The sequence below is a fragment of the Drosophila suzukii genome, chromosome 3, assembly GCF_043229965.1.
Source record: "Drosophila suzukii chromosome 3, CBGP_Dsuzu_IsoJpt1.0, whole genome shotgun sequence".
NCBI lineage: Eukaryota > Metazoa > Arthropoda > Insecta > Diptera > Drosophilidae > Drosophila > Drosophila suzukii.
Window position 1 is genome coordinate 18,820,024 of NC_092082.1, and position 24,425 is coordinate 18,844,448.

Consider the following 24,425-nt stretch of genomic DNA (forward strand, 5'->3'; position numbering starts at 1 on the left):
AATGAAAAAGTTTGTATAAAATGCTTGTTATAAAATTTAATGAAACCGCACACGAGCGGGGAGCGCATAATGTTTGAATACCCAAAGTTTGAGGGTATAAATGGGGTGTATTTGCTATAAGAAATCTTGAATTATGTATAAAAAATCAACATCAACTTACCAATGATATTATTTAATTCCAATTCTTTCCCGATATGTCCAAAAAAAGGATTGATTGGCAGCATTGGATTTTTGGTCTGTCGGGAATTAGACAGATTGGCAGCATTGGGTAAGACTCAGCTTTTATAAGGGTTTTCGAACATATAATTATATATGGTTTTCCTTCTGCAATGCAAATTGATGTGTCTGCAGTTGAATAACTCAAATATTTTTCTTTAATATTAAGTACAATATTGTATTTTAAAAGTGTATTGATTTTTTAAGGGTAACTTTCTATCAGTCCCCATGTGGGATAGAAAAAGCCCTTCCTTTGCGCTGACGTTAGCTCACTTTCCGCCCATTCTCATTTTTGGGCAAGCCAGCGCAACCGTCTTAATGGTTTATGAATTTGCTTATCACGTATTTTTCTGGCAGGCCATATACGCGGTCGCTTTTCGCCAAATTAAATGGGTCGTACGTGTTTGCATAAAAGAGCTGAAATTTCGTTGAGTGAGTGGGTTTCTCCTTTCCCTCGAAACCCTGGAGTCCCACAAAATGGCGGTGCTTCATTAGCCGATCGGTCCATTCCGGCCAAAATGAACCAGATGGAGGCGGAAAAAATAACCCTCACTTGAGTTCTTTTGTTTTAATATTCCTCAAGTGTTTTCTTGGTCGCCATGTAAAATTTATTTCCTGAAAGTTCCCCTCCCCTTTGCGAATAAAAAGTACACAGAAAAGTCGAAGTTCCGAGCTAAAGTTTTCCATTTAACGCTTGCTTGACCAACAAATTTACTTTCATCCCTGAATGTCGCCGCCTTTCGCTTTGATGACTCTGATGCGGGTGTGAACACAACCGAAGGAATCTCAGTCCAGTGCCTCCATTATACTTCGAAGTCCCCCAGATTAGGCGAAAATAGTTGGTTTATTATTACAGAAAGCTATTTAAATGGGAAAGCCATTTCGAGGAGGGATTTTTGAATATTTAATAACAGAAAATATATCTAATTTATTAAATATTTAAATTTTAGTAGAAGCAATAGGAGTTTAAACCACTTGGGATTGAGTTTCTGGAATATCCTGTCGACCCTAGTCAATCAATTACAAAATCCGTAAAAAAAGGACGTCTTCTTATTTGTCTTAACTTTTCCGGTGATTTCTTCTCATCTTTCTCCCCGAAGACTTGCCATCTTTTCTAATCAGTTGGATGCAACCCAAGGAGCAGGAACGAACCTGGCTCATTAGTAAGTCAACTGGACCGCCAACAAATTGTCTACTTTAGTGGGTCCCACAGCTTCCTGCGGGGCGGTGGGCGGCGTTTTTGCGATAGCACGTGCTCGGGAAAACGAGTGAAAAATTCTCAAATAGTTAGCAGTCCTTGCACTTGTCTTTATTGAGCAGCTCCAACTGTTTGTGGGTGTGTCAAGCTGTCAGCCAGTCCATCTGTTAGCCGGTCAGTTAGCCAATCTGTCAGTGGGTCAGTCGGTCCATCTGTCAGTGGCTTGCCCGGTGGCCTGGGCTAATAATCGGATTGAGGGGCCGAGGTGCCGAAGGGCCCAAAATGTTACTTTTTCGCCTCCTAAGTCAACACAAAAACACAGAGAAAACCATTTTGGCATTTTCATTTATGAGAAAGGAGATAGCCCGAAACCCAGTCCTTAAGTGATTTTCGGGTGGCCCAGGCTGAAAGTATTATGATATATACATAAATATATCTGCTAACTCGTTTTGCAGCTTTTACTTTTCCATTAGTGCAGAAATTTTGTTGAATGCATCCCCAAGGTAACCTTTGACTCACATTTCCTGTACGCCAGCCCCCCGTTACCATCCGCCCTGGCTGGGATTTTAAAATCCATTTGAAGATATTTGCTCAATAGCTGCAGTATGGGAGGTTGGGTGAAAAGAAAGATATATATGGAGAACCCAGAGCGTCGCATTATGAGACGACAAAAATTGAAAACTAAAGTGCACTTGTGCGTCCTCCTCGGGGATCGAGGGAGAGGGCTTGATGGTTCAGATGGTTCAGATGGAGAGTGGTTAGGTTTCGGGAACGCTGGACCAAAATCCAACCGAAAAAGGCATGCTCGTTAGCATTCACTTGACTTGGCCGGGACTTGGCTCCATTTCTTTTGGTCCTGACAGTGTTTTGGTTTGCGCATTCCCCGAATTTCAGTTCATTATAGGAGAGAGCATTTTGAGGGGGCCGATTTTCAAGGCGTGGACAGTTTCGGGATGACATCGATTTAGGAAGCTTAAATTCCATCCGCTCTTAAACATTTTATTTTGTATTAAAACTGCGAATTTTCTCAACGATAAAATATGGTAAAATAATTTATTATTATTTATTAGGAACTATTGATAACATTTTGAAATTATCAAGTAAATTGTAGAGCTGTAAATGAAATAATACATTGTACAAATATCCAACATTTTTAATATTAAACTAAAACTAAACTAACTAAACTTAATCCCTAATACTTTTTTTTTTTATTTTTTATTTAAATAAATATACTACTTCTTAACTATATAAGCTTAAAATTATTAAAATTCAAGGGGGCCACAGAAATCTCTTTTGAGTGTACATTTTACCTACTAAAAGTATGCAAAAATTTATTTTATACCCATAGAACTATGAATTAATTCAGAAAGACGAGTTTCTTTTATTTACTGCATACTTTTAGACACCTCAAATTAAATTAATAAGAGATTTCAAGAACCCACGTCTGTATTAACCTCCAGATCCTTGTTAAGCTGCTATATGTTTGTAATTAAATAATTTAATGTTTAAAATCTCATGCTTATCATTTAAGTTTAAATGATACATTTCCGTGGACAGATATTTTTTAAGTTGAAAGACAGATTTATTGCATGTACTGGGCACAATAAAACTTATTTCAACATATCAATTAATTAAAAATATCAGTACCCATATATTAACATTGTGTACTTTTTAAATCATTAACATGTCCAATAAATCCTTATATATCAAGGGATAATCCATTGCGGTCCTACCTGTTTTTTATTCAAAACATTCCACTGGTGGGTGGTGCAGTAGCCAAATTCCTAGATGTTATATTTTTTCCATTTTTGGTTTGTGTTTGGTGATTTTGGAGTGGCTCTTGTAGCACGCGCGCCATTTTTCAGGACAAATAACGAGGCAAATTTGGGTAAACGATAGGTTGGGTGGCAAAAAGGGGACACTTCAGTGCCTTTAGGCACAAAGAATGGTGGCAAGCGCGACTCCGCTGGAAAATCCAAAATCCATCTAAATGGGCGGCTGATGGAAGGATTTTCCGTCAACGGCAATGGCAACCGAAAATGTTCAGGTTTTGAATTTTTCCATACACGGAACTGATGCAGGCTGATTGATTCACAATAAGCGTAAACTGCCAGCTAAGACAAATGCGACGGTTGTTTGATGTTACCCCATCCACATGTGGGATGCTGCAGTCTGACTAATATGATTAAATCGTGCCGCGGAAATGCCAGAGGCTTTTGACTTTGATTTGCATTTTGGTCTATTTCGAAAGGCCTTTACAGCCAGCAAAATTGATTAATTGGCAGCGACACAATGACTCTTACACATTTACACTGTTTCTTGAATCCGAATCGATGATAAATGAAGTGAAACGTGCCGAGACTGGCTGTCCGCAAGACATTATGCAAAAGTTCTTGGCCACTGCCATTGGGGAAAATGATGCGTGAGCAATTTTCCAAAAAGTTGAATTAAATGGAAAATGCCATCTCGTCATTGGGCAGGCGGTATTTTCTTGCGGTTTTGCTTTTGTCTTTTCAATTAAATCGAACAATGCCAATTGAAGCGTGTTGCATAAATTTTGATTAGGTTAACTTTTGGGGGGCAAGGAACTTCAATAAAGACTTTATGAAAAAAGTTATGTAAGAGAGATTATTGTGCTGTGAGAAGTTATGCAAGTGGAATTTTCGGTTAGAAATAGAAAACTTAAATTAAGCTTTGCTTTATTGTCAGTACTAAGTATTCAAGGGCGGAACATTTTGGCTCTAACTTACATAAGCTAAATAGAATTTAGTTGTTAGTCTTAAATATTATAGTTATTAATTTATTTTATTTAAATAAAATAAGATAATTAAAAAATAATTAAATTAGTGCCTAAAATTATATTCAGAATCCTAGAATTAGTTCTTGTATTGGTTTTGTGTGTACTAAATATTTCAGGGCGCGATATTTTCTTCTTGCCAACTTAAACTAACTGGTATTTAATAGTTATACTGAAATATTATAGTTAAATTTTAGTTTAAGGTCATTCAAGTTAATTCAGCTTGCTATCTGAAGAAAAGTGTTGAGAAAACCAACAGCACAATTATACTACTGCCTATAAGGACATAAAAGGATCCTTTCAGAATCCTTCAATTTGTCACCCTGTTGTCACTTACTAAATCTTGCGCATTAGGCTACAGTGATTACAGAACTGGACGGAATTTTTGCAGAAATCCTCATCTTTTAGCATTTCGCTGAGTGCTTAGCCACCCACGGGGCGTATGCGTAATGCACTGTTGGCAGCGGCTAAACTCCGTGGCTGCTTCCCGCACTAATTGCTTTAAGCACATAATTATACAGTCATCCAGCACATGACAACACACACACACACACCGCACAACAAACACACACCAAAACACAAACACTGAGATGCACACAGGGCGTATGCGTAATATGCTAATTTATCATACTTTTTATGCCACTCCCCCTCTCCACTCATAACTTTATGGCAGGCAAAACATGAAAAATGCAAAAATGTAAAACAGTCGCCGACCCCGGCACCTATGCGTGGCCATAAATTTGCCTGTTTCACCCGAGTCTCGGCCCTCGAGTCCCTTTTTTCGGGATCCCACTACTCGTTCTTCTCACTTTGCTACACTGAAACAAAAGACATGCCCCCACATGACCCCCTGTCACACAGCAAAAATAAAAATTGCTGAAACGAAACCTCGTTTTGGACTCTTGAGTTGAAAATTTGAAAATTAAATGAAGTCAGTGACTGTGTCAGTGACGGAAATGAGTTTGTCTCCTCACCAAGGACCTCGCATGGCCCCCTTTCCTTGCTATCCTTGCCATTCCCCCCAAAAACACACACAAAACAGTTAACGTTGCATGAAGTCGGCACTCGGAGTATTTATGACTTTTGAAGTTGTATGTTGAATGAATTCATTAGCATTTGGCATTTGCATGGACGGGCAGATAGAGACGGAGGCCAAGGGGCCCGAACCCGTCTCCTCCACCAGCATCTCCTGCGAAACTCCCATCAATCATCTACTAAAATGTTGAACGATAAATTCATCGAGTTCAATAGGCAGTCGGTCAGATGAGAGCCGGTTATATGTGTTCGGCAGTAAACTAACTGCTCAAGTGTTGCACTTGATTGACCAAATTGAATTATGCTTTGTGGCCTCTGCTCCTGCATTCAGATACCAATAGTTCCTATTTCCAGGCGGACCGGAACAATCAGCTTTGGGATGAAGTTTTGGATTGACTATGAAAAATAGTTTTAAAGAGACAAGTCTACAGAAATTGAGTCACAAGGGGTTTATTGATCTTTAATAATTAAACTCATCGTACAGGAAATGAAATCTTTATGAGTCAAAGGGTTTATAGATCTTTAATAATTATACTGGAAGTTCTTTTGGTTATTAGGAAATTAGTTAAATTTACAATCGGATTATAGATCTTTGATAATTATACTAGAGAATGGAAGTATTATAGTGCTTTTAGTTATTAGGAAATTAGTTACATTTCGGTCGTTTATGATGAATTGTACTAATATTATTCCTTTAAATACAATCTAATATTAAACTTTGTTAATCACTTCCCCTGTTTTGGTAAAATAATTTCCTTTGCAAGTGAACATCTTAGCTTTTGTCTTAATTGTTTAAGCAAGGATATCAATTGCATTAGCCGTAGCGCATTAATTTACAAGTTCTTCCTTTGTAATTTTCCCGATGTAATCAAATTAAAAGTTCGCTGAAAAATCCTTCGTCCTTTATCAGAAGGCAAAGCATGCTTAAAAATTCGTTGAACCCTAAGCGACATTTTGGTACCCCCAGAAGGCCAGGGAGAGAATTAATTCGCCTGAATGCTTGGCTAATAAACAAACAACATTTTGCCCAATTTTTGTCAGTTGAAAATTTGAACAAAATGTACAAATTGTTTGATGCTATTTGCCTTTTGAATCTGATTCTGCCCGGCATTTTCCCTCTCTTTCATCGGATGCCCACTCTTTTTGCAGGGGTCTATTTACTGGCGACTTTATGTTCGGTATTTACTTGCGCACAAATAAACGCAATTTGCTTTTATTGAGTGCAAATATTTGTTTAATATTTTGCAATTTAATTTACAGCCATTCACAGGCAGGAGTCATTTCGACTCACTTTGGTTAAATATTATATCATTTAATTTCGTTCCGTTTTATTCCGGTTCGTTTGCCCATTGCTTGCTTCGTTGCGAACTCATAATAAATGTATTTTTTCTCAGCGCACAAAATAATTTGATGGATTTCTGTATTTGCTTAATAGCTCGGATGACTTTGATGCATTTTTAATCAGGCAGCAATCGAGTTTGATGCGCTTTTTTGGTCCTACTTTTTTTAAAGTGTTGACTGATTCAAAAAAATGGCTCAATAAATTGTTTACTTTTTGATATGCTTCAAATTTCTTTGTAAAATCCAGATATAATATATATATAAACAATGGAATAAAAGGAAGAAGTCTCTATTCATGAAAAGGAAATAGTGCAGATGGCAGACTTGCTGTTTGTGGACACAGTAGACTGTACTGAATATATTTGTTGTTTATAAATTAGTGTCCTGCTATCCAGACTTCATTGTCTTGTATCCGCCGTCTAATTTGAATAAAATGCAAAAGTCTGGCTTACACTTAACTTATAAAATTCTATGCCGGATAATATGCAAATATTCCACCTGCATATAATTTTTAACTTGCGTCTAAGGCTCAGACAACTACTTGCATTTCAAAGTGAAATTTGAATAACATGAGCGGGGAAAAGTCTTGCCTACTTTTTGGGGAAATTAGTTAAGTACCTTTCGCGCATAATTAACCACTCGAAATTGAAAGTTTCCCTATGGTATGCCCCGGCTTGAGTTATCAACACTTTTCAGGATGCTTCTCAACACTGCTTAGCCATTCAAGAGCACCTTTCAGCCGCTGCCGCCCATAATTAAACATTTCCGCATCCTCGGCCGCCGAGCGAGTCGCTAAGCCGATTCAACCGCAGCTGCTTCAGTCGCTGTATAGTACTATATAGTCCTGCCACTCCTCCAGCCCTTGATCCTTGAGCCAGGGCTCCTTTTGGCTCCTGCTCCTGAAACTAAGCCCAAACTCAGCTCGGGTTGCTCAACAGCCGCGTCACATTTTCCTAATTGCCAAGCGGCAACAGCGGCACAAACTTCGACAAGGACACGACAACTTTGCGCCCTCTCTTTCTTCTGAATTTAGCCACTTCTTGTCCCCAAAGCACTGAGAAAAAATCACAGATACAACTATATAGAAATCCACTATTCATGGGTATTATTTTGGGCAAATTACCTTCGTTGGTTATCGATTTTTAAATAAATGATCAATTTAAATATGACTTAAGGTATAGAAATAAATTTTGTCGTTCATTAAGATATTAAAAGATTTAAAACTTTTATTTTTTTAAAAGATGTGAGCTGCATAGAATGTTTTAGGCAGGTATAAACGAAAACAAATCAATACTTTATTATATTTTATTTTAATTTTATTTTATATAAATGTTTTATACATGGTTATTGGTTCTTGGAATATTAAATAAATTGACTTAGAGTATAGAAGTAAATATGACTTTCAAATTATTATGTTAAAGTATTGAAACTCTTTATTTTTGGAATGATATGAACTGCACTGAAAGTATAATAAAATATGAACTGAAACATTATTTTTTCAATACTTGATTCTTACATGTTTCTTAAGTCCGTTTGCATTGCTCTTTATCTTAAGAGACCCCAATCTTCTTTTCGAGATATTTTTTTCCCGTGTGCTACCTTTAAATTAATGAAATCATAACGCAGCCTGGCTGCTCTTGGCTGGGGGAAAACTGTTTTCAGGTTGCCCTTACAATTTAATTGCTAATTTTTTCTACTTTCGCCGCCGCCTCCCCTCACCTTGAGCCGTGCTTGATTGCTGTTTTTGTGTAAGGGCAGCGAATAGCTGAAGGGGGTGCATATTTTTAAATTCCATTAGCTTGGGGCGCTGCTCGTGTCGGGTAAATTCAATTTGCATTAGCTGGCAGCGCTCCGGGCAGAGCTTGGTTCTACGAAGGCCCTGCCCGATATCCAGATGAAGTTGGCCAGCCTTGAAGGACCCTGCTCCCCATCCAGCCCCTGGAAACGAGCCCCAAGTTGCATATGTGCAGGCTGATGCAGTTGCAGTTGCACTCGATTAGGCTCAACTGGGCACAAATCTAGCTAATTGCCGAGCTTTGCCTGAGCGCCATAATTGCTTATTACACGGAAAACTAACTCACAAATCCCGGCAAGCACAAACCCCTCAGCCTCGTCCCTGCAACCACCTCCCTCCCCCAATGTGACACCCCTCTACGTCATTGTCAATTTGCCGGGTGGCGACTTCATGGCCCGGAAAGGCATTGCCACACTGGGAAAAAATATGTAGCTTAAGTATTACAATGGATTATATTTTAAATACCATTATATTATATCATTATGATTAAATCTTTTATGTATCTACCACAATCAATCCAATATACTATAAATTATATTATTGATTTACAAATGGTATGTGTTGAAACAACCTGAAAGTCCAGTTTAAAAGGATTTCTTCCTGTGGCATAGGTAACAGCTGTTTTTGTTGCAGTACCAGTAGCATAGCAATTGCCATTCCGGCACTCGTCCAAAGGCATTTTGATTGCATTAAGCGGGTGCCTGGATAAGGGCAAAAAAATACTGCCATGTAAAAGGGAGTGGAAGACCAAGGGACCAGCTTGCATATCTCGGTGGGACGTTTATACTCTATGAAAGCGATTTAAAAGAGCTGAGCCTCAGTACTACTGAGAGTAGCTAGTTTATCTTCTTTCAGTCTAGGCGCCCTTAATCAGCTTCATTTTACTTACTCAGAAGCAATAAGCAAATATAAAAAGGTAGTTTATTTACTTAGAGGCTTCAATAACTGCAACATCTTAGTAAAAATGTTTACCTATTTCTTAAAGATTTTTAATTCGTGAAATAAATAATAATTTAAATTAAAATGGGTACCAGTTCTTATTTAAATTCAATTATCTTTAAACAAAATCAGTTTTTCTTAAAACAAATAAATATAACTTAGTAACGTGGTCAAAATAAGTTAAAACAGAATTCAAAATATTCACATGTTTAATAAAAGTTTTCAATTAAGAAAAGGTAAAAGAAACTTAACTCTTAAATTAAAGCTACCTTGTCCAATTCGAATGAACCAATTAATACGAGTGGATTAACGCCATTTCAGTCCAGTGTTGCAAAACGGTAATGAAATCAACTTTATGAAATACCAAATGAAATTGTCAACGATTGTTGCAGATCCATCGTCACCGGGCTGAGTTATAAACTGAAAATGGTTATTTTTTAAATATTCCCCACAACCAACTGATTTCAGGCAAAGGGAAAAAATCAGTTAATTAATTAAGTATATTTACACACAACACACAAAAGAGAAGCTGGCTGATATGGGGGGGAGGGGGGAACTGAGGAGCAGAGCCATTGGCATTGCCTTTTACACTTTTTTCCCTTTACACTTTGTTGTTGTGCCCTCATCCTTTTTTCGCCTTTTTGTATTTTTTATTCAGAAGCAACAATTGAGGTTAAGTGATTGTTGAGCGTGTAAGTGGCGCTCGTTAGCCGCTGACAAGACGTGTTCATCAGCATGTGGCCCACACCGACGGGCGCCCACACACACAGACGCAGCGCAGTCAAACGGACGCGCACACAGACGCATTCGTCAGCCGGAGAGCCAAAGGATATTCCTGAAGTCGACAAACGACTGGCAGTTAGAGTTGAAAAAGGGCGAAAATGCAAAAGAGCCAGAGCGACCGCCATTTAAATCGGTAATTTTTCATTTGACATCCCAAAAAGCTGAAAACTTTTTACCCCCTCTCTCTATCTAGCACTTTCGGACCACAGGTAAAATCTACCTGACCAATCGCCCGAAATGTTGGGCAATTAATTAACAGCTGGGTGGTGCTCTTCCATCACGTACCCCTTGAAGGGAAATTAATTTACAAGCCTCCTTTGTAGGGAACTGCGTTTGGGATTAGGTAGGGAGTTCTAGAGAAAATTTGAAATTTTGTGGAGAATATGAAGAATTCTTTTTAAAATTCGGTTCTATAAGAAAAAAAGTAGTGACTAGTGTTGGGTTCCCGATAGAAAATTGAGTTCTTTAAAGCAATCAAGGTTTTCTACCAAAACGTGTGTAGGGATTTATATAGCTTGTGTGCTAATATGCATTCTGTTTCAAATTTAATTGAAAATTAAAATTAAAATTCGGTAAATGAGTTCGTTATAAAATTTGTTGGGACATTCGAAAGCTTGTTCTATAGGAAAATGTAAAACAGAGACAGCTTTAAAATCCTTTCTCAATGTCATGTACATTTTGTCCTTGAGTTAAATCGCAATTTCGAAAAAATAAATAATAAAATAAATAAAATAATTTCTTAGTATGATGTTTGATTTCATCTGGTCAACTAAAACACATTAAAAAGTAAATCATTTCCTTAAAATTTCGATTTATTTTTATTTTTATTTCGTATTTTCTGTTAGATATGTTCAGTGTTTAATAATTATACTAATTTGTATTTACACATCTTAATTTACTACCTAAAACCATAACACTCTGAAAAATGCATTACATTTAAGTGTGACCATGGACTTCATTTCGCTGATAGGTGATTCAAAACCAGATGTCTGGATCACCTAAACTGAAGGGTTGGCATTAAGCCTATGCACTCAAGATGATTCGTAACCGCTCTAGGAATCCAAAGTTGTCAACACAAAATTTGTGGACAACACTTGGTTCAAGATTAATGCAATATTTTGCGCAGCAGAGAATTGGCGAATGGCCGGACTATCTCATCAATATTTCTATCGCAATCTCTGACTTTGGTGGCGTGCTGCCATAGCGCCCCTCTCTTTGACCCCTCTACCCGTCCTTCTCTGGGTCAGCCAATAGCAGATATGACTTGAAGAGCTAAGTATTAAGTAAACATTTTGTTGCTACTTGAGTTTTGACACAATTTAAGGACTACATGTGGCTCGGCAAAAGGGGACTTTCAAATTCCCTTTATACATTTATGTTTAAAGATTTAAAAACCTAGTATAACTTTTCATTTTATAAAACTGTATCTGGTTCTTCTCCTGCGCATAACTTGTAAAAATATAATAATAATTTAAAAACCATATCAAACGTGTCTTGATGATCAGGTTACGTGCTTCATAGTGTCTACAATCGTAATGTTTACCTAACCAGGTATGTCGAACTACTTCAGATTGGATTGTCTGGGATCCATTGTTTACCCATATTGTTCCTATTGTTTCTGCTATGTTATGGTGGTCTGCGAAAAGTGGAAGTATGTGAAGGTTTTGTATTTGCCTGCTTAGGGCAATGAAAACAAACGGAATGCAATCGTAACGCCGTAGGTCATACTGTCTGACATCTTGTCTTCAATTTTCCAGAAGCTTTTGTTGACTAAGAATGATATAGATTTATAGACCTGATTATACAAAAATGTCTTCAAATATTTTTCTGCTCGATTTCATACAATATTGGTTGGCAATACAAATCGAGAATAGATTATCTGAGGATCTAGATGATCTTTAAACCACACTTCGATTAGAGCTTCGACCCCTAAATTTGCAATTCCCACATCAAGTTCCGAATATGCATATCTCTGTTCCGAATTCCATTTCGATAACCCCCACTGACCCCAATTATGGAACGTCGACATACTCCCCTCGGAAACAGCATCCGCAATGCAGATACTGCTGGTTCTAGACGTGCACCTTAACATTGTCGTGGCCACATTATAGCGGCATGATTTTAAACTTAGATCGCACACTTTTATAGTTCAATACGTCATTTGAGATTAGTTTGCGGCGGAGACACATATAAAATCGGAAGAGCCGTCAAATTCTGGGGTCAAGAGCAATGTATAAATAGTTCGCATGGCGAATTAATTAGACGGCAGCCAGACGCCAGATCATAGGTGATATGTGGGTGTCTAAATTCTATTGCTGTTCGATCCGGATTGAGGCATATAGTTCTGATTCCTGACTCACCTGAGCACTACTAATAGCGGCTTTCAAGATTATTTAGCACGTTAGCTATACCGGACCAAAAACATGACGCAATATCTATATGCATCGCTTTAATCGCGGTAAGTAAAAACAAAGACATTGCTCCCACTGTTGTTTCTAAAGATCTGTCTTCCAATGACGAATCACATCCTGGGGAATTGGGCAGGGGTTTTCCAGAATTTGCAATCTAATTTATTTCTTACAGACTTTCTAGTAACTTCCATTTGAAATGCCTATACAGGTTTCTTCATTCCACATTTATATAGGCATCTGGTTTCGTTAGCTGCCTTATCAAATAGCAATTCAAGAAATCTTTATGGTCAACTACGAATGCTAATAATACTATAATTAACCCAAGTTAGTTTTTCGGTTGACCTGCACTAAAAATAATCCGCACCTGGTAATTAGTTCCAATTGAAGCCGATTAGAAAACCCCGAGTTGATTAATATTCAACCACGTGCTGAGCGCCGTAATCTCTAAGTAGTTAGTATTCCGTAAATGTTCTAGAACAGGTGCACCGATCAAATTTCTCAATTTCACACACCCACTACTCTCTCGAAGTCAAGTTTCTTTTTTTTAAATATATACTATGTTTTCGCACGGCGAGCACTGTACCCAAAACAGAAATATGTTTAATCGGAATGCGCATCCTGGGTTTTTTTTTCTAAATGTAGAGGTATGGGTAGGTGCATAGATGTAGGTGTACGTCCGCCATATATTATATTTGGTATACAGATTTAGGGTATGACGACCACGTCGCTTGCCTAGGTGATACGGATGCTACAAACATTCGAGAATTGAGAATACGAGAGGAAATCTGATTGGAATAAGATCTAGTCTGGTGCAAATACCAGAGGCTGCGTTCCCAATAGGGATTTATAAGCTATAAGTTATACATAGAGAAATAAGTCCCATCTAAATACTCTTTAAGCGTCATTGTTTTAAATTTAGAATCTATCCAGTTAGGACAGTTTTCAATTTGTGTAAATACCAAAAAATTAGGGTTAAATCTTTAATTTGTATGATCTGAGTTACACTGGGGCTAATCCACCCCTGCTATAATTGCATCTTTGAAGCACCTGATCTATACTATAAATCGATAGAGATAAGGTTTCGCGACAAATGTCGGTGTTGTCGACTGCGACTGCGACGCGGGCAGCACCTGTTACTGATAAGGGCTTGATATATATAAGTGCGTTGGCGGTACCACAGTTTCTTAGTCGAATAGTCCGCCGCAGCAGGTGTCTCTCCACCAGCAACCCAGAGATCGTAGTTCCAGCCGACCAATACAGCACCACAAAGGACAGCATGAAACTGGACGACAAACAGAATGGACTGGGCCATGAGCCACCCAAGTACCTCAACGAGGAGTTCTTCAAGGCGGCATTGGAGGACGGACTGCGGGACATGCGGGTGGACATCAAGAAGATCATCTTCGCAGAGTCGAGTGGTGGAGGCGGTGAGAACTACTGCAGCAAGATCTATAGGGCCAAGGCGCTTTATCGCAGCAGCAAAAGGCAGCTGGACGAGGAGCTGGCCATGATTGTCAAGAGCATTGCGATCACACCGGCCACCCAATTCCTCGAGGAACTGGCCGTCTATCTGCGCGAGAAGATATTCTACTTCGACGTCCTTGGTAAACTGGAGATCTTGATCGGGGACGGGTCCAAGTTTGGGGCCAAGTGCCTGTACACAACCCGCGAGCCCATCCAGACGATCGTCTTCGACGACCTCACCCAGTATGGCTATAAGTTGGCCAGCAGACAGAGAGGCCTGAACGAGGAGCACTGCGTGGTCATCCTCAGGAAGCTGGGCAAGTTCCACGCCAGTTCAATGGTGCTGGCCGAAAAGGTGAGTGATCCCCAAAAAGCTGGTATATTTTCAGTGATCCCTAGGCAAAGAAACTTAAATTTAATTTTTTAAGACGCGTCGAATCTTTTGTTAAATATTTCTAATATTCTTAGGATCGGTTAAATTCGTTTTAGAATCAAAAGACATGCTAAAAAATCATATTCGGTAGGAAAACTTGATAATTTGGATAAGAGTATAGTTTTGATGGATTTAACTGTAGGCGAACGAATAATTATAATTAAAGATATGTAGATTAGTCGAAACTGAATAGCAAAGATCGGGCATTGATTTTACAATTGTATATATTAAGCGGTTTATTCTGGAATAGGACAAAGTGAACAATCTTCTCACGTGATTGCAATATCATTTTTTTCCGAGACATTTAACATGAATAATATATATGGTAAATTCCAAAGTTCATTAAAATTATAGCACAAAATCAAATTTTTTTATTAGGTTCCAGTTATTATATACCTATAAAAAATAAAATATTTTCATTTAAATCTTGTCACGTGACTTTTGAACTAAGCAATGCAAATAAAAAGGTACTACATATTTAAAGTCGCAGTTCAAAATTAAAAGATTACTTTTTGTTTAAACTTATCAATATCGGTAGTTAAAACAACGTAGTAAATTTAATTCAGAAATGTAGAGCATCTATATATTTTAGTTTACTCGTGTTTCTACAAGAAATTTGCGAGTTAAGGGTGAACTGATTTCCATTTCATTATACAATTATTAGTGTTCATTACACCATATGTATTAGATTGATTGACGTCTTGCAATCACAGCATTAATTTTCCCTATCATGAATGGGATTTTTGCTGATCGAGTGCCTACGTCAAATGTAATAATAAAGTGAACCTTTGAACTATATATATACAATAAATTGTTGATGAATAAAACTCAATTAGGAAAATGTATTAACCATTTAGCTTAATATAGTTAAATTAGGATTAAATATTTATTATGCTGATGCTTGAATGTGATAAAAAAAAAGAGTTCACATAGGCTAAATCTAAAATATCTTAATATAATTTTTATGACCATACATTCTTTACTCTCTCCTTGCCATCTTAAAGCAAATATTAAATCAAAATCAGAAATGGGTTAAGTTGGTATGAATTTGTTTGTTTTTTTGATTTCATATTTATTTTATTGACTCGGAATGTGTTGCAGGAACCGAGTGTACGAGAGCACTTCACCACTGGAATGCTGGACGAGAACTACATCCGGACCAACGAGCGGTTCATCAACTTCATGACCCTGCAGTGCCGAACACTGGCCAACATGGTTGCGAAGTGGACCGGATACGAGTTGCTGGCCGAGAAGCTGCACCATCACTGCGACAACATCAAGGAGAACCTGGTGACGACAGGTCGGACGTTGCCTGGAGAGATCACTGTACTGAACCACGGAGACCTGTGGGTCAACAACTTCATGTACAAATACGACGACGAGCAGCCCACGAAGCCCATCGATGCCATATTCGTAAGTGTTTTGATTGCAGTTATTGAATTGTCAATTTTCAATCCCTTTAAAAGTTGTCTGAAACGTCTTGTTGCCTTTGGGTTTTACGCTTTTAGAAAGATTTAAATAAATTATTTAAAAGAAAATGATAGGTAAATCAAGAAAAGTGCCAGTTTTACTTGTTCCTAAAATCTCTGTTGTCTATACCACTTCCTTAAAACATACAGAGTTTAAATCATTTATTTAAATATTAGATATTGAATTAGATTACAAATACCAATTTAAATTATCTTAAAAATCATTAAATTAATTAAATTAGTTTCAGAGTGACACAGAAATAAATTCCAACTAACTTCTATAGCACCCCCATTTACTAAGAATTGTATAATGTCATATATGTTGAGTCTAGTAAATTGAGTATTAGAGAACAAATAAGAAAAATTATCTTAGTTTCTGGCTATTAAATAAATTTTTTTAATAATTGGCTTGAAAATCTTATGAAAATTGTATTTTCTGTATAATTTATTGCTTAAATATCATTTTAGGTGGACTTCCAGAACAGCTTCTTCGGTAGCCCGGGCTGTGACATAAACTTCTTCCTAAACAGCAGCGTCCAGTTGGACGTGCTGATCCACCGTCGTGAGTTCCTCATCCAGACGTACTACGAATCCCTGCGAGACAGCTTGGAGCGGATGCACTCGTCGTTTGTGCCCAGCTACAAGGACATCCAGAAGGAGATCCGCGCCAGGGAGCTGTACGGCTTCTTCTCGTCCTACGCTTTCCTGCCGATGGTCACCATGATGAAGGAGGACTCATTCGACATCAGCATCGAGGCACTCACGGACGAGACCTTCGCCAAGAAGAAAGTCGAGCTGATGTTCTCCTCAAATCCCCGCACTACGGAAACACTGCGCTACGCCCTCCGCCGATTTGATGACCTGGGCATATTCGATTGAAATTATGGGTTTTTAGATCGGTAATTCCCAGATCCTGCGATCCTAAAGCTTTTCGTTTCATTTGCTAGCTTTACCAATGACTTTTTGTTTTTGTTTGTAAACAGTACGTAGAGTTAAGCGGATTATGTACATTAAGAATTATATCTACTCATAAGTTATATAAAAACTGCCTAGATAGGGTTTTCATTTTAACGGAGATAAAAGTTTTTTTTTCTGGATTTTTAAGTGGGTTTTTAAATAAAATATAAAATTTTTAAAAAATAAATAAAATTGTTTTAAAATCAAGCATTATCATAAGCTTAAAGTAAAATAAATATTATTTTATTATATATTTTCAATATAAGTTATTTGTATAAAATCTAATTATAATTAAATTGAAAATGTAGAACTTACAAGAGAGATTATAAAAACTAGAATTCCCAGGTGGAAAGCCACTTGAGATGGTGCATTGTAGAGTTTCGTTCGTTGGCTAGAGGACCACTCATTCCGTAAGCCAGTGGCGAGAAGGCAGCAAAACTAAAGACCAGGGTCGAAAGAACCACTCCCAGGACAACTTGCCGGATCCACTTGGGCAGAAACCTCATAATGTAGTTGAACATTACTCCTATTCAAAGAAGCAACATTTTAGGTAATTAAAATATGAATGGAAATGAATAAGAAAGGGTCTCAAAAACTATAATTTACAATCTTCTGCTCTACCAATTTATATACCTAGTTAGTTCTGATCACTTACCCGTCAGCAAAGAGTTGAAGATCAAGGCCGGGAAGTAGTGGTGGAAGTAGAGCACCCTGCCCATCGCCCAGAATGGCAGATAGTGGAGTACCCAGCCCACAAAAAGCCAGGCAGCCGCCCGCAAGGACATTGCTGGAGTGGGTAGCTCACTGGACCCACTTGGCGCCACCTTAAGGGCTTTCTCCTCCGGCGAGAGACAGCAACTGCAGACGTCCGTGGTCGAGGGTTCACTGTCCTCACCCTGCGCCACAGTTTCTGAATCGATTTCGGGTTGACTTTGGGCCAGAGATCGGGAAAGGCCAGCTCTTCTTTGCTGCACGATGGCATTGCACAGAAAGACTACCACAAAAAGGGCCAAGAAAACCAGATTACTCCACCAAATCAGGGGGTTACCTAGTAAGTAGATGCGGTAACTGCTGCCAGAGAAGAATTGGCCCTGTAATAAAGACAAATTACAATAGTTACTAGGGATCGTAAAAAGTATAACCGTTATTCAAAACAAATAATTGTTTTTTTCGAAACTAGCAAATTGAATATAATGATTATTATCGATAGCTGTTCGATGTTTTTCGATTCTTTTTGGTCCCACCTACCCTGTAGTTGATGGGCCACTGCCAGGGTCTGCTGGTGATCTCGCCTTCCTTGGGCTTAAGTCCTGCGTTTCCCTGCAGCATTACGGCGTGGGACTCGAGGAAGCGCGCAAAGAAACCGGGAGCATACACGTTGAAGCTCACACTGGGTACTATTTAAATGTATAACCAAGTATAATAGGTATACTACATAAGCTCTACAAAGGTAATTCCAAAGCACTCACGCAACTTGTGCTCGTTGTCCTCGACATTCCACTGGGAGTTCTTGTCACGCACGTTGAGATTGCAGGACACCTCCTGCTGCTCGAAGCCCCACTTGGGCAGCTGCTTGCCACTGGAGGTCAGGGCGCAGTTCTGCAGCAGGTGGATAAACTTGAGGCGGGAGGTCACCGTGTGCACCGTTTCGTTGACCTTACCGCCCACAATCAGCACGCGCCAGGCGTCGTTGGCATCGCCCACTCCTAACTACGAGTAATTAGAAAGTCATCTTTAGGCCATTACAAAATCTTTATAACTAAGTAAACCCACCTCTCCGTATCCTGTGACCTGCAGATGCTTCTTGGTCATGGGTGCCGGTTCGCTGTGGGAGTGCAGGTTCCTCCTGGTCGCCACGTGCTCCAGGCGGATGATGTCGCCGTGGCGCAGGACCTGCAGCTTGTCCTTGGGCAAACGCTGCTTGTTGTGCGGCTTGATCAACCACTTGTTGTTCTCGTCCTTGTGGGTGTACGTGGTGATCTGCTGCTGCCTGGCGCCCACTTCCTTGGGATACAGGTGTTGATGCGAGTGCAGGTAACCCCCGCCCGTCTTGTGGTTCTTGATGGTCACCACCGATCCGTAGGCCACGTCCCTGGGCTTGCTGGCATTATACAGCGAATTCCCGATCAACCTGGACTGAAAGGCCGAGCTGTAGAAGCCATCTCCATTGCCACTGCGATTAAGGACACTCAGATGGATGTAGAAGAACAGGATGTAGAGTAAGATAGGCCACACGATCAAGGTGATGGCCCGGCAGGCCACCTGCTTTACGGTCTCCACGATGGGCTGTCTCAGATCGCCAAGGATGAGCCACAGTTCGGTGGCCGTGTGCAGACCCACCAGCAGCACCACAAACAGACCCACAAACTTAACGCTTATCGTGCAGGACAACATGGTGCCGGTGAGGAAGAGCCAGAACCACCAGCGAAGGCCATAGGATCCTCCGGAGGCCGTCGCCTTCGAGATCTTCACCATGCCCCAAACGGAGGCCATCATGAAGAATAGCAAAATGGGGTCCAACAGGATATACTGGTTCAGTGTCAGGAGACCCACATCTAGTCGGATAAAAAAATAAAAAAATCAATTATAATGAAGTAGTTACATTAAAAAAAAAAAAATTATTATATTAATAGTTATAATTGAATTTATAAAAAAAATTCTTAGAAAATATTGATAAGATTGATTATTAAAATACTCAAGACTTACCAATTGTCCGGAGTAAGGCATTATTTTAAACGTAAATAATTATTATTTTTCTTCATATTCAATTTATCATAATAAAATATTAAATGGCGATATCTTTTCTACATAGTTATACTACTTTCACTCACCAAAAACAAGATAAGCTGCCGAAAGCAGCGCAGCTTCATGGGATCGCGTCAGATCGTATACAGTATCGAATCCCATTGGCATAATCAGAGCTCCCAAAGTTGTACAGAACTGAAGATAAAAACATTTTGTTATAAAGAATAATTTTGCGGGACAGCTAATACCCACATATCTCATTCCCTGGTATCTGGTTTCGTTGTACTTATCACCCGGTTTCTCAAATGCAAACGTTCCATTGTAGCCCGTCAAGTAGCCAGAGAGTCCAATGAGCATCTAAAAACAAAGTATAGGGAATTGCATCATTATTAACTTGAGGTTAAGAGGCGCGACGAAATTTCTTCTCGAAATCATTATATGTTCACAAAATAAACCCACCTTTCCCAACGGGGGATGAACATCAAAGAAGAAGGTTCTGTTGATGTACCAACTGCCCATTTTGCCAAAGTGTGTCTCATCCCAACTGAAAGAGAGATAAAAACTTAAGTTTCGGTGATCCATTTTCAAAAGTGGGTCAGTTACCATATGTGATCTGGTTCGGTGACCTTGTAGAAACGGGTTGCAAAGGTCACCAGGAAGACAGTGGCCAGGAGGAGAAACCAGTTCCTGTTTTTTTTAGAAATTTGCGGAATTTCATTACCATTCTTTTGTTTTGCACTTGTTTCACATACCAGTTAGCCTCATTGCTGGATTTAGGTCCCGCACTTGCCGCGTTTTGAGCCAGATCTTTGGCAGACCCTCGTCTCGTGCACTTGGGAGCTTTAACAACACTTGCTGCCATATTTATTATGTTTTTTAGCACTTAAAAATTGTGCATTTCCCCGCGTATTGCACTGAACACGTCAACAAAAACAATCCAAGTGATCTGTGCAGAATGCTTTCTCTTTCGGCACCCGATACTTCTTCTTCCGTGGTCAAAACCGGTCTGAGACTTGGATTTTACTGGGCTTTGGCAAAACAAATCGAGCTCAACTCTTGAGAGAACCGTTTTAGCCGGGTTATCGATAAATCTCGGCCAAGACCGGTCTTTACATGTAAGATCTTCCACTCAGCGCAACTGGCGGATACTATTGGTACTAAGGCATTCATAGCCAGCTCAAAAGTATGCAATATTACCAACTTTATATAAAGGGTTAGGATAAAAACAACAAAGAAAATTGGCGGTTAGTTTTGTTAAATGAAAATTAATAAAAACTAAAAACAAAATATATAAATATATCAGAGTCACATACACAAATATATTGTGATAATGTTGAACATTTTATTCTAGTAACTAACGAAATTTTGCCTCACAAAATTCGAAAATATTTTAACATTATATTTTATTTGCAGTAATAATAAAGTTATATTTTGTTTTTTTTTTTTAATTTTAAACAAATTTAGTTTTACGCTTGGTAATTTTTCTAAAATTCATTAATTTTGAAAGGTGATTTATAGAGAATTTGGTGTCCTTTCAAACGAGCTTAACCGAGGGCCAACGTAAAAGCACTACTCTCTGCTGAAGTGTAAACTTAAGATTATTATTTTGAAAACTTCCACATACTTAAGAAAAGTTTAAGACATCTTACTTTAAATGTTTGTACTTTTTATCGTAGAGTTTCTCCTTACCCCTATTAAGTTTATCTCGTTTCGGTGCTTCAGTTGTATATAATTCATCATATGAATTACTCAACCCATTTCGCAAACTGTCAATCTCGGCAGCACGAACACCTTCACCTCCGTCTTCCTTATGACCACGCCCACAGTCCCGGCTGCATGCAAACACCCTGTATTTAAACAGTTGAGTGGGTATATAAGCTTTTGTAAAACGCTTGAGGTTGCAAGGACAATGAATATATATACTCAATCCATAACAGATATTTACAACTTAAAAGGATTAATGAAACAATGAAATATTACATTTTAGAAACCAAATTGTTCAATTCCGTGAGTGGCTCTCCCAGTGTAACTCTTAGTTCTACTCACAAAGAATTAGTCATTTATTTAGCTTTTCTGTTTTATTATTTCGAGTTTGTTTAATAAAAATATTATATTAACATTAAAATTGCGGATTAACAGTTTTTTGGGTGTAATATAACTATAATATAACAAATTAACTTAACTGTGGATCCCAAAGATAAAATTAACGGTCTGCAATTTTTGGATGTAGTTTGTAAATGAGTATCAGGTACTTCAGAGTCGATCCTAGAAACCTTGTGCGTTGTCTTTAACCAAGAAGCTGCTCATTTTTATGGCCTGACATGTTTTGTTGTTCTTGTTGCTACTGCCAGCCACATTCCTCACCCCTTTTAGCCATTTTTCTCTTCGGTTACCTACACAACGCCATGTGTCTTCGCTTTCCCCTTTTCTCACTCCCCAACCGCTCTGGATCTTTTATTATTTTTTGTACATTTTCAACTGTAATCACATCATTTTACATCATATTTCATACTTCATCTTGTTTCGGGTGAATGCAAAAGAAAGTGAGATGAAAGGGGAGGAAGGACCCGTCAGCTGCTGCCCCCTTTCTTGGTCCTGCATTCCCGTGTCCCTGTGTTCCTGCATACTTCTAACTCGCTTTCGTTTGTTGCTGCCTTTTGGAGGAGTTGGTGGACCCACATCCCACATCCGCAGCTGAGGATGGACGTAATCACAAATACTTGTTCGGGGCGCGCAGGAAATTACTTTAATCAGCGGCCCAGAGAAGCACAACGTGGCAATAGAGTCGCCCACAATGACATCATCTTATGGCTGAACAAGGAGAACAAATTTAAAGATTTTTTTAAAGCAGTGAAAGAACATATTTTTATACAAATTCATAAACAGAAACAAATATAAAATAATATTTAGAAACATTTGCAGGAATTCAAGAATTGTGGGAAGTATTTTGAGAACAAATGTTGCGTTAAAATGTATACAAGCTGCTTATCATATTGAACTTCCGCAACCGTTTTCAGATTTTTATTCAGCATTATAAAAACCAATGTTAAGAAACCCACCGGAAATCCTTCAGCAAATTAAATAAAATACTTCTATTTGGAGGGCTATGAAAAGTCATAAAACCAATCACAGGACAATGCGAAAAAACGGATTGGCTCGCCATTTTATTAACAACAACCAACGGAGAAAGTTTCGGACTTGAAGTTTTGCATAATTTCCAGTTGAACGGTCACAAAAGAGCGGAACAAAGCCCTCGAGGGTTCGGGGATAAGGCAACTGTGGCCAAACATTTAACGACGCATAAAATTTATAAATATTGTAAGGAGAATGGGCTGCCTAGATGGGTCAACTGCGCATAATTTTGCATAATTAATGCAAATTGCAATTTTTATGTATTTGTATTGGCCGAATCCTGGGGCTTTTTCCGGATTTCTGCTTGTTTTGTGCCCCCGTTAAATCCGTTTTTTTTTTCATTGCTGCCTCGCTAAGGACATCAATTGGAAATTACAATGTAAATTAACTGGATGTAAAAGTTTTCCTGCAGCTCAAGCTGTTTGCTGCATACTTGATCAGATGAATTAGGACTCGGTTCGCTCGACTTGAGTTCACTTGAGTTTGGCGCAGTTGGTTAAACTAAGGACTTGGGAGTCCGGAGTCCGGAGTCCATAGTCCGGACTCCGAATAGAAATTGATTTCTGGCCCCCAACCCGATTCGCCGCCCAGTGACGGAAACTGGCAAGAGGCGGAAACATTCGCGTCAACATACGCTCCTACACATTGGCAACAGTTTGGCACGCATATCGGATGCGAATCGGGTAAACCGGGAAAGTAAGTTTCGAAATTGGGCCGACAGCCTGACAGCCGGGAAAGCTGCGTGCCAGTCCCCTAAACACGACAGGCGGACAAAAACAAAGCAGCATTAAAAACTCATCATCCGGCCACGTTGCAGCGCCATCGCCATAAGGAAAAAATGCCATGCGATGGGAAATCGTTCTGGGCGAACAACGTTGGAAAAATCTGGGGTGCAGAGAGTGCAGAGAAAATCGGGGAAAATAGCAGCGAAAATCTGCCGCCTTTCCCGCTGCCGGCAATCGCAGGTTGACTGACATTTGGAATGCAGCGGAGCTCCGTTCTCCTTGTCCTGCCGCCTCGGGGCCCACTTAAGTGGTAAGGATAACAGCCAACTGTTGTTGGCAGCTGGCGCTGGGACAATGAACTCTCCAGCCGCCTCTTGAACCCAGGTAAACCGATCTAGCCGGCTCATTTTTCACCGCTGCCGGCATTAAAGTAGAGGCCATTAATTCACTTTTTAATAAGAATCAAATTGGCATTGAATATTAGATTTGGGATTAGTTTCAAAATAATAATTTTTCCCTTTTTGCTATTAACTTTGATTCGCAAAACTCAAATTTAACTCACAAAACGTGGCTATTGTTAGTTCTTAGCGGATCAAATTGTAACAATGAAGTATGTTTGAAATGTGGTGTTCAGTTTCAGAAGTGTGGTTTTGATTACATTTAGACAGCCTGTTCATTTTATCTTACATCTTAACCTTGTAAGCTAGCCAAGAATAAAATTTCTTGGATTTCCTTAAATTAATCATGCTGCGACTGACAATATAATATAAGCTATCTATAAATCTTTATCAATCCATAAAAACCAATGAGAGTGTATATTATGTATAAGGCTCTTTAAAAATCTACGAAAAATATATATACAAATAAATCTTCTTCTACCAGATCTAATGCATTTCTTCTCAACAAACACATTTCAAATGAGACCAGCCAATGAAGTAAACATCCTTTTCCAGGGATTATCATGATGTACTGCTGATGGCTTCGG

The 24,425-nt window shown here is 38.9% G+C and overlaps 3 protein-coding genes across 4 annotated transcripts in view; 1 reads left to right on the forward strand and 2 right to left on the reverse strand.

Moving 5' to 3' along the window:
• RpS12 (ribosomal protein S12) overlaps positions 1-24,425 on the reverse strand; it is a 253,421-nt gene that overhangs the window by 222,086 nt on the left and 6,910 nt on the right. The gene's annotated exons all lie outside the window — the stretch shown is intronic.
• LOC108014746 (uncharacterized) lies at positions 13,693-16,926 on the forward strand. 2 transcript variants are annotated; one of them, XM_036815697.3, is made up of 4 exons: positions 13,693-14,334; positions 15,417-15,452; positions 15,514-15,825; positions 16,350-16,926. In XM_036815697.3, exons 1-4 carry the CDS (start codon positions 13,792-13,794, stop codon positions 16,758-16,760), a joined length of 1,302 nt encoding a protein of 433 aa, XP_036671592.3. In that variant the 5' UTR covers positions 13,693-13,791; the 3' UTR covers positions 16,761-16,926. The 2 variants fall into 2 exon arrangements, with proteins under 2 accessions (XP_036671592.3, XP_036671593.3); XM_036815698.3 differs by lacking the exon at positions 15,417-15,452 and having other exon boundaries at positions 13,694-14,334.
• tw (Protein O-mannosyl-transferase 2) lies at positions 17,060-20,596 on the reverse strand. Its single transcript, XM_036815696.3, has 10 exons — positions 20,336-20,596; positions 20,187-20,270; positions 20,043-20,127; positions 19,836-19,940; positions 19,670-19,778; positions 18,612-19,393; positions 18,308-18,548; positions 18,087-18,235; positions 17,494-17,929; positions 17,060-17,364 (listed from the first exon to the last, which is right to left on the reverse strand). The coding sequence occupies exons 1-10, from the start codon at positions 20,443-20,445 to the stop codon at positions 17,171-17,173; spliced, it is 2,295 nt and encodes a 764-aa protein (XP_036671591.3). The 5' UTR covers positions 20,446-20,596; the 3' UTR covers positions 17,060-17,170.

Bases quoted from the DNA above. Each gene is read 5' to 3' on its own strand.
- LOC108014746 (XM_036815697.3), top strand. From the start codon at position 13,792: ATGAAACTGGACGACAAACAGAATGGACTGGGCCATGAGCCACCCAAG. The intron at 14,335-15,416 runs GTGAGTGATCCC...GCCATCTTAAAG, and splicing joins CAATGGTGCTGGCCGAAAAG to CAAATATTAAATCAAAATCA. The intron at 15,453-15,513 runs GTATGAATTTGT...AATGTGTTGCAG, and splicing joins ATCAGAAATGGGTTAAGTTG to GAACCGAGTGTACGAGAGCA.
- tw (XM_036815696.3), bottom strand. From the start codon at position 20,445: ATGGCAGCAAGTGTTGTTAAAGCTCCCAAGTGCACGAGACGAGGGTCT. The intron at 19,394-19,669 runs GTGAGTGAAAGT...TTATCCGACTAG, and splicing joins GGCAGCTTATCTTGTTTTTG to ATGTGGGTCTCCTGACACTG. The intron at 18,549-18,611 runs GTGGGTTTACTT...AATTACTCGTAG, and splicing joins AGGTCACAGGATACGGAGAG to TTAGGAGTGGGCGATGCCAA.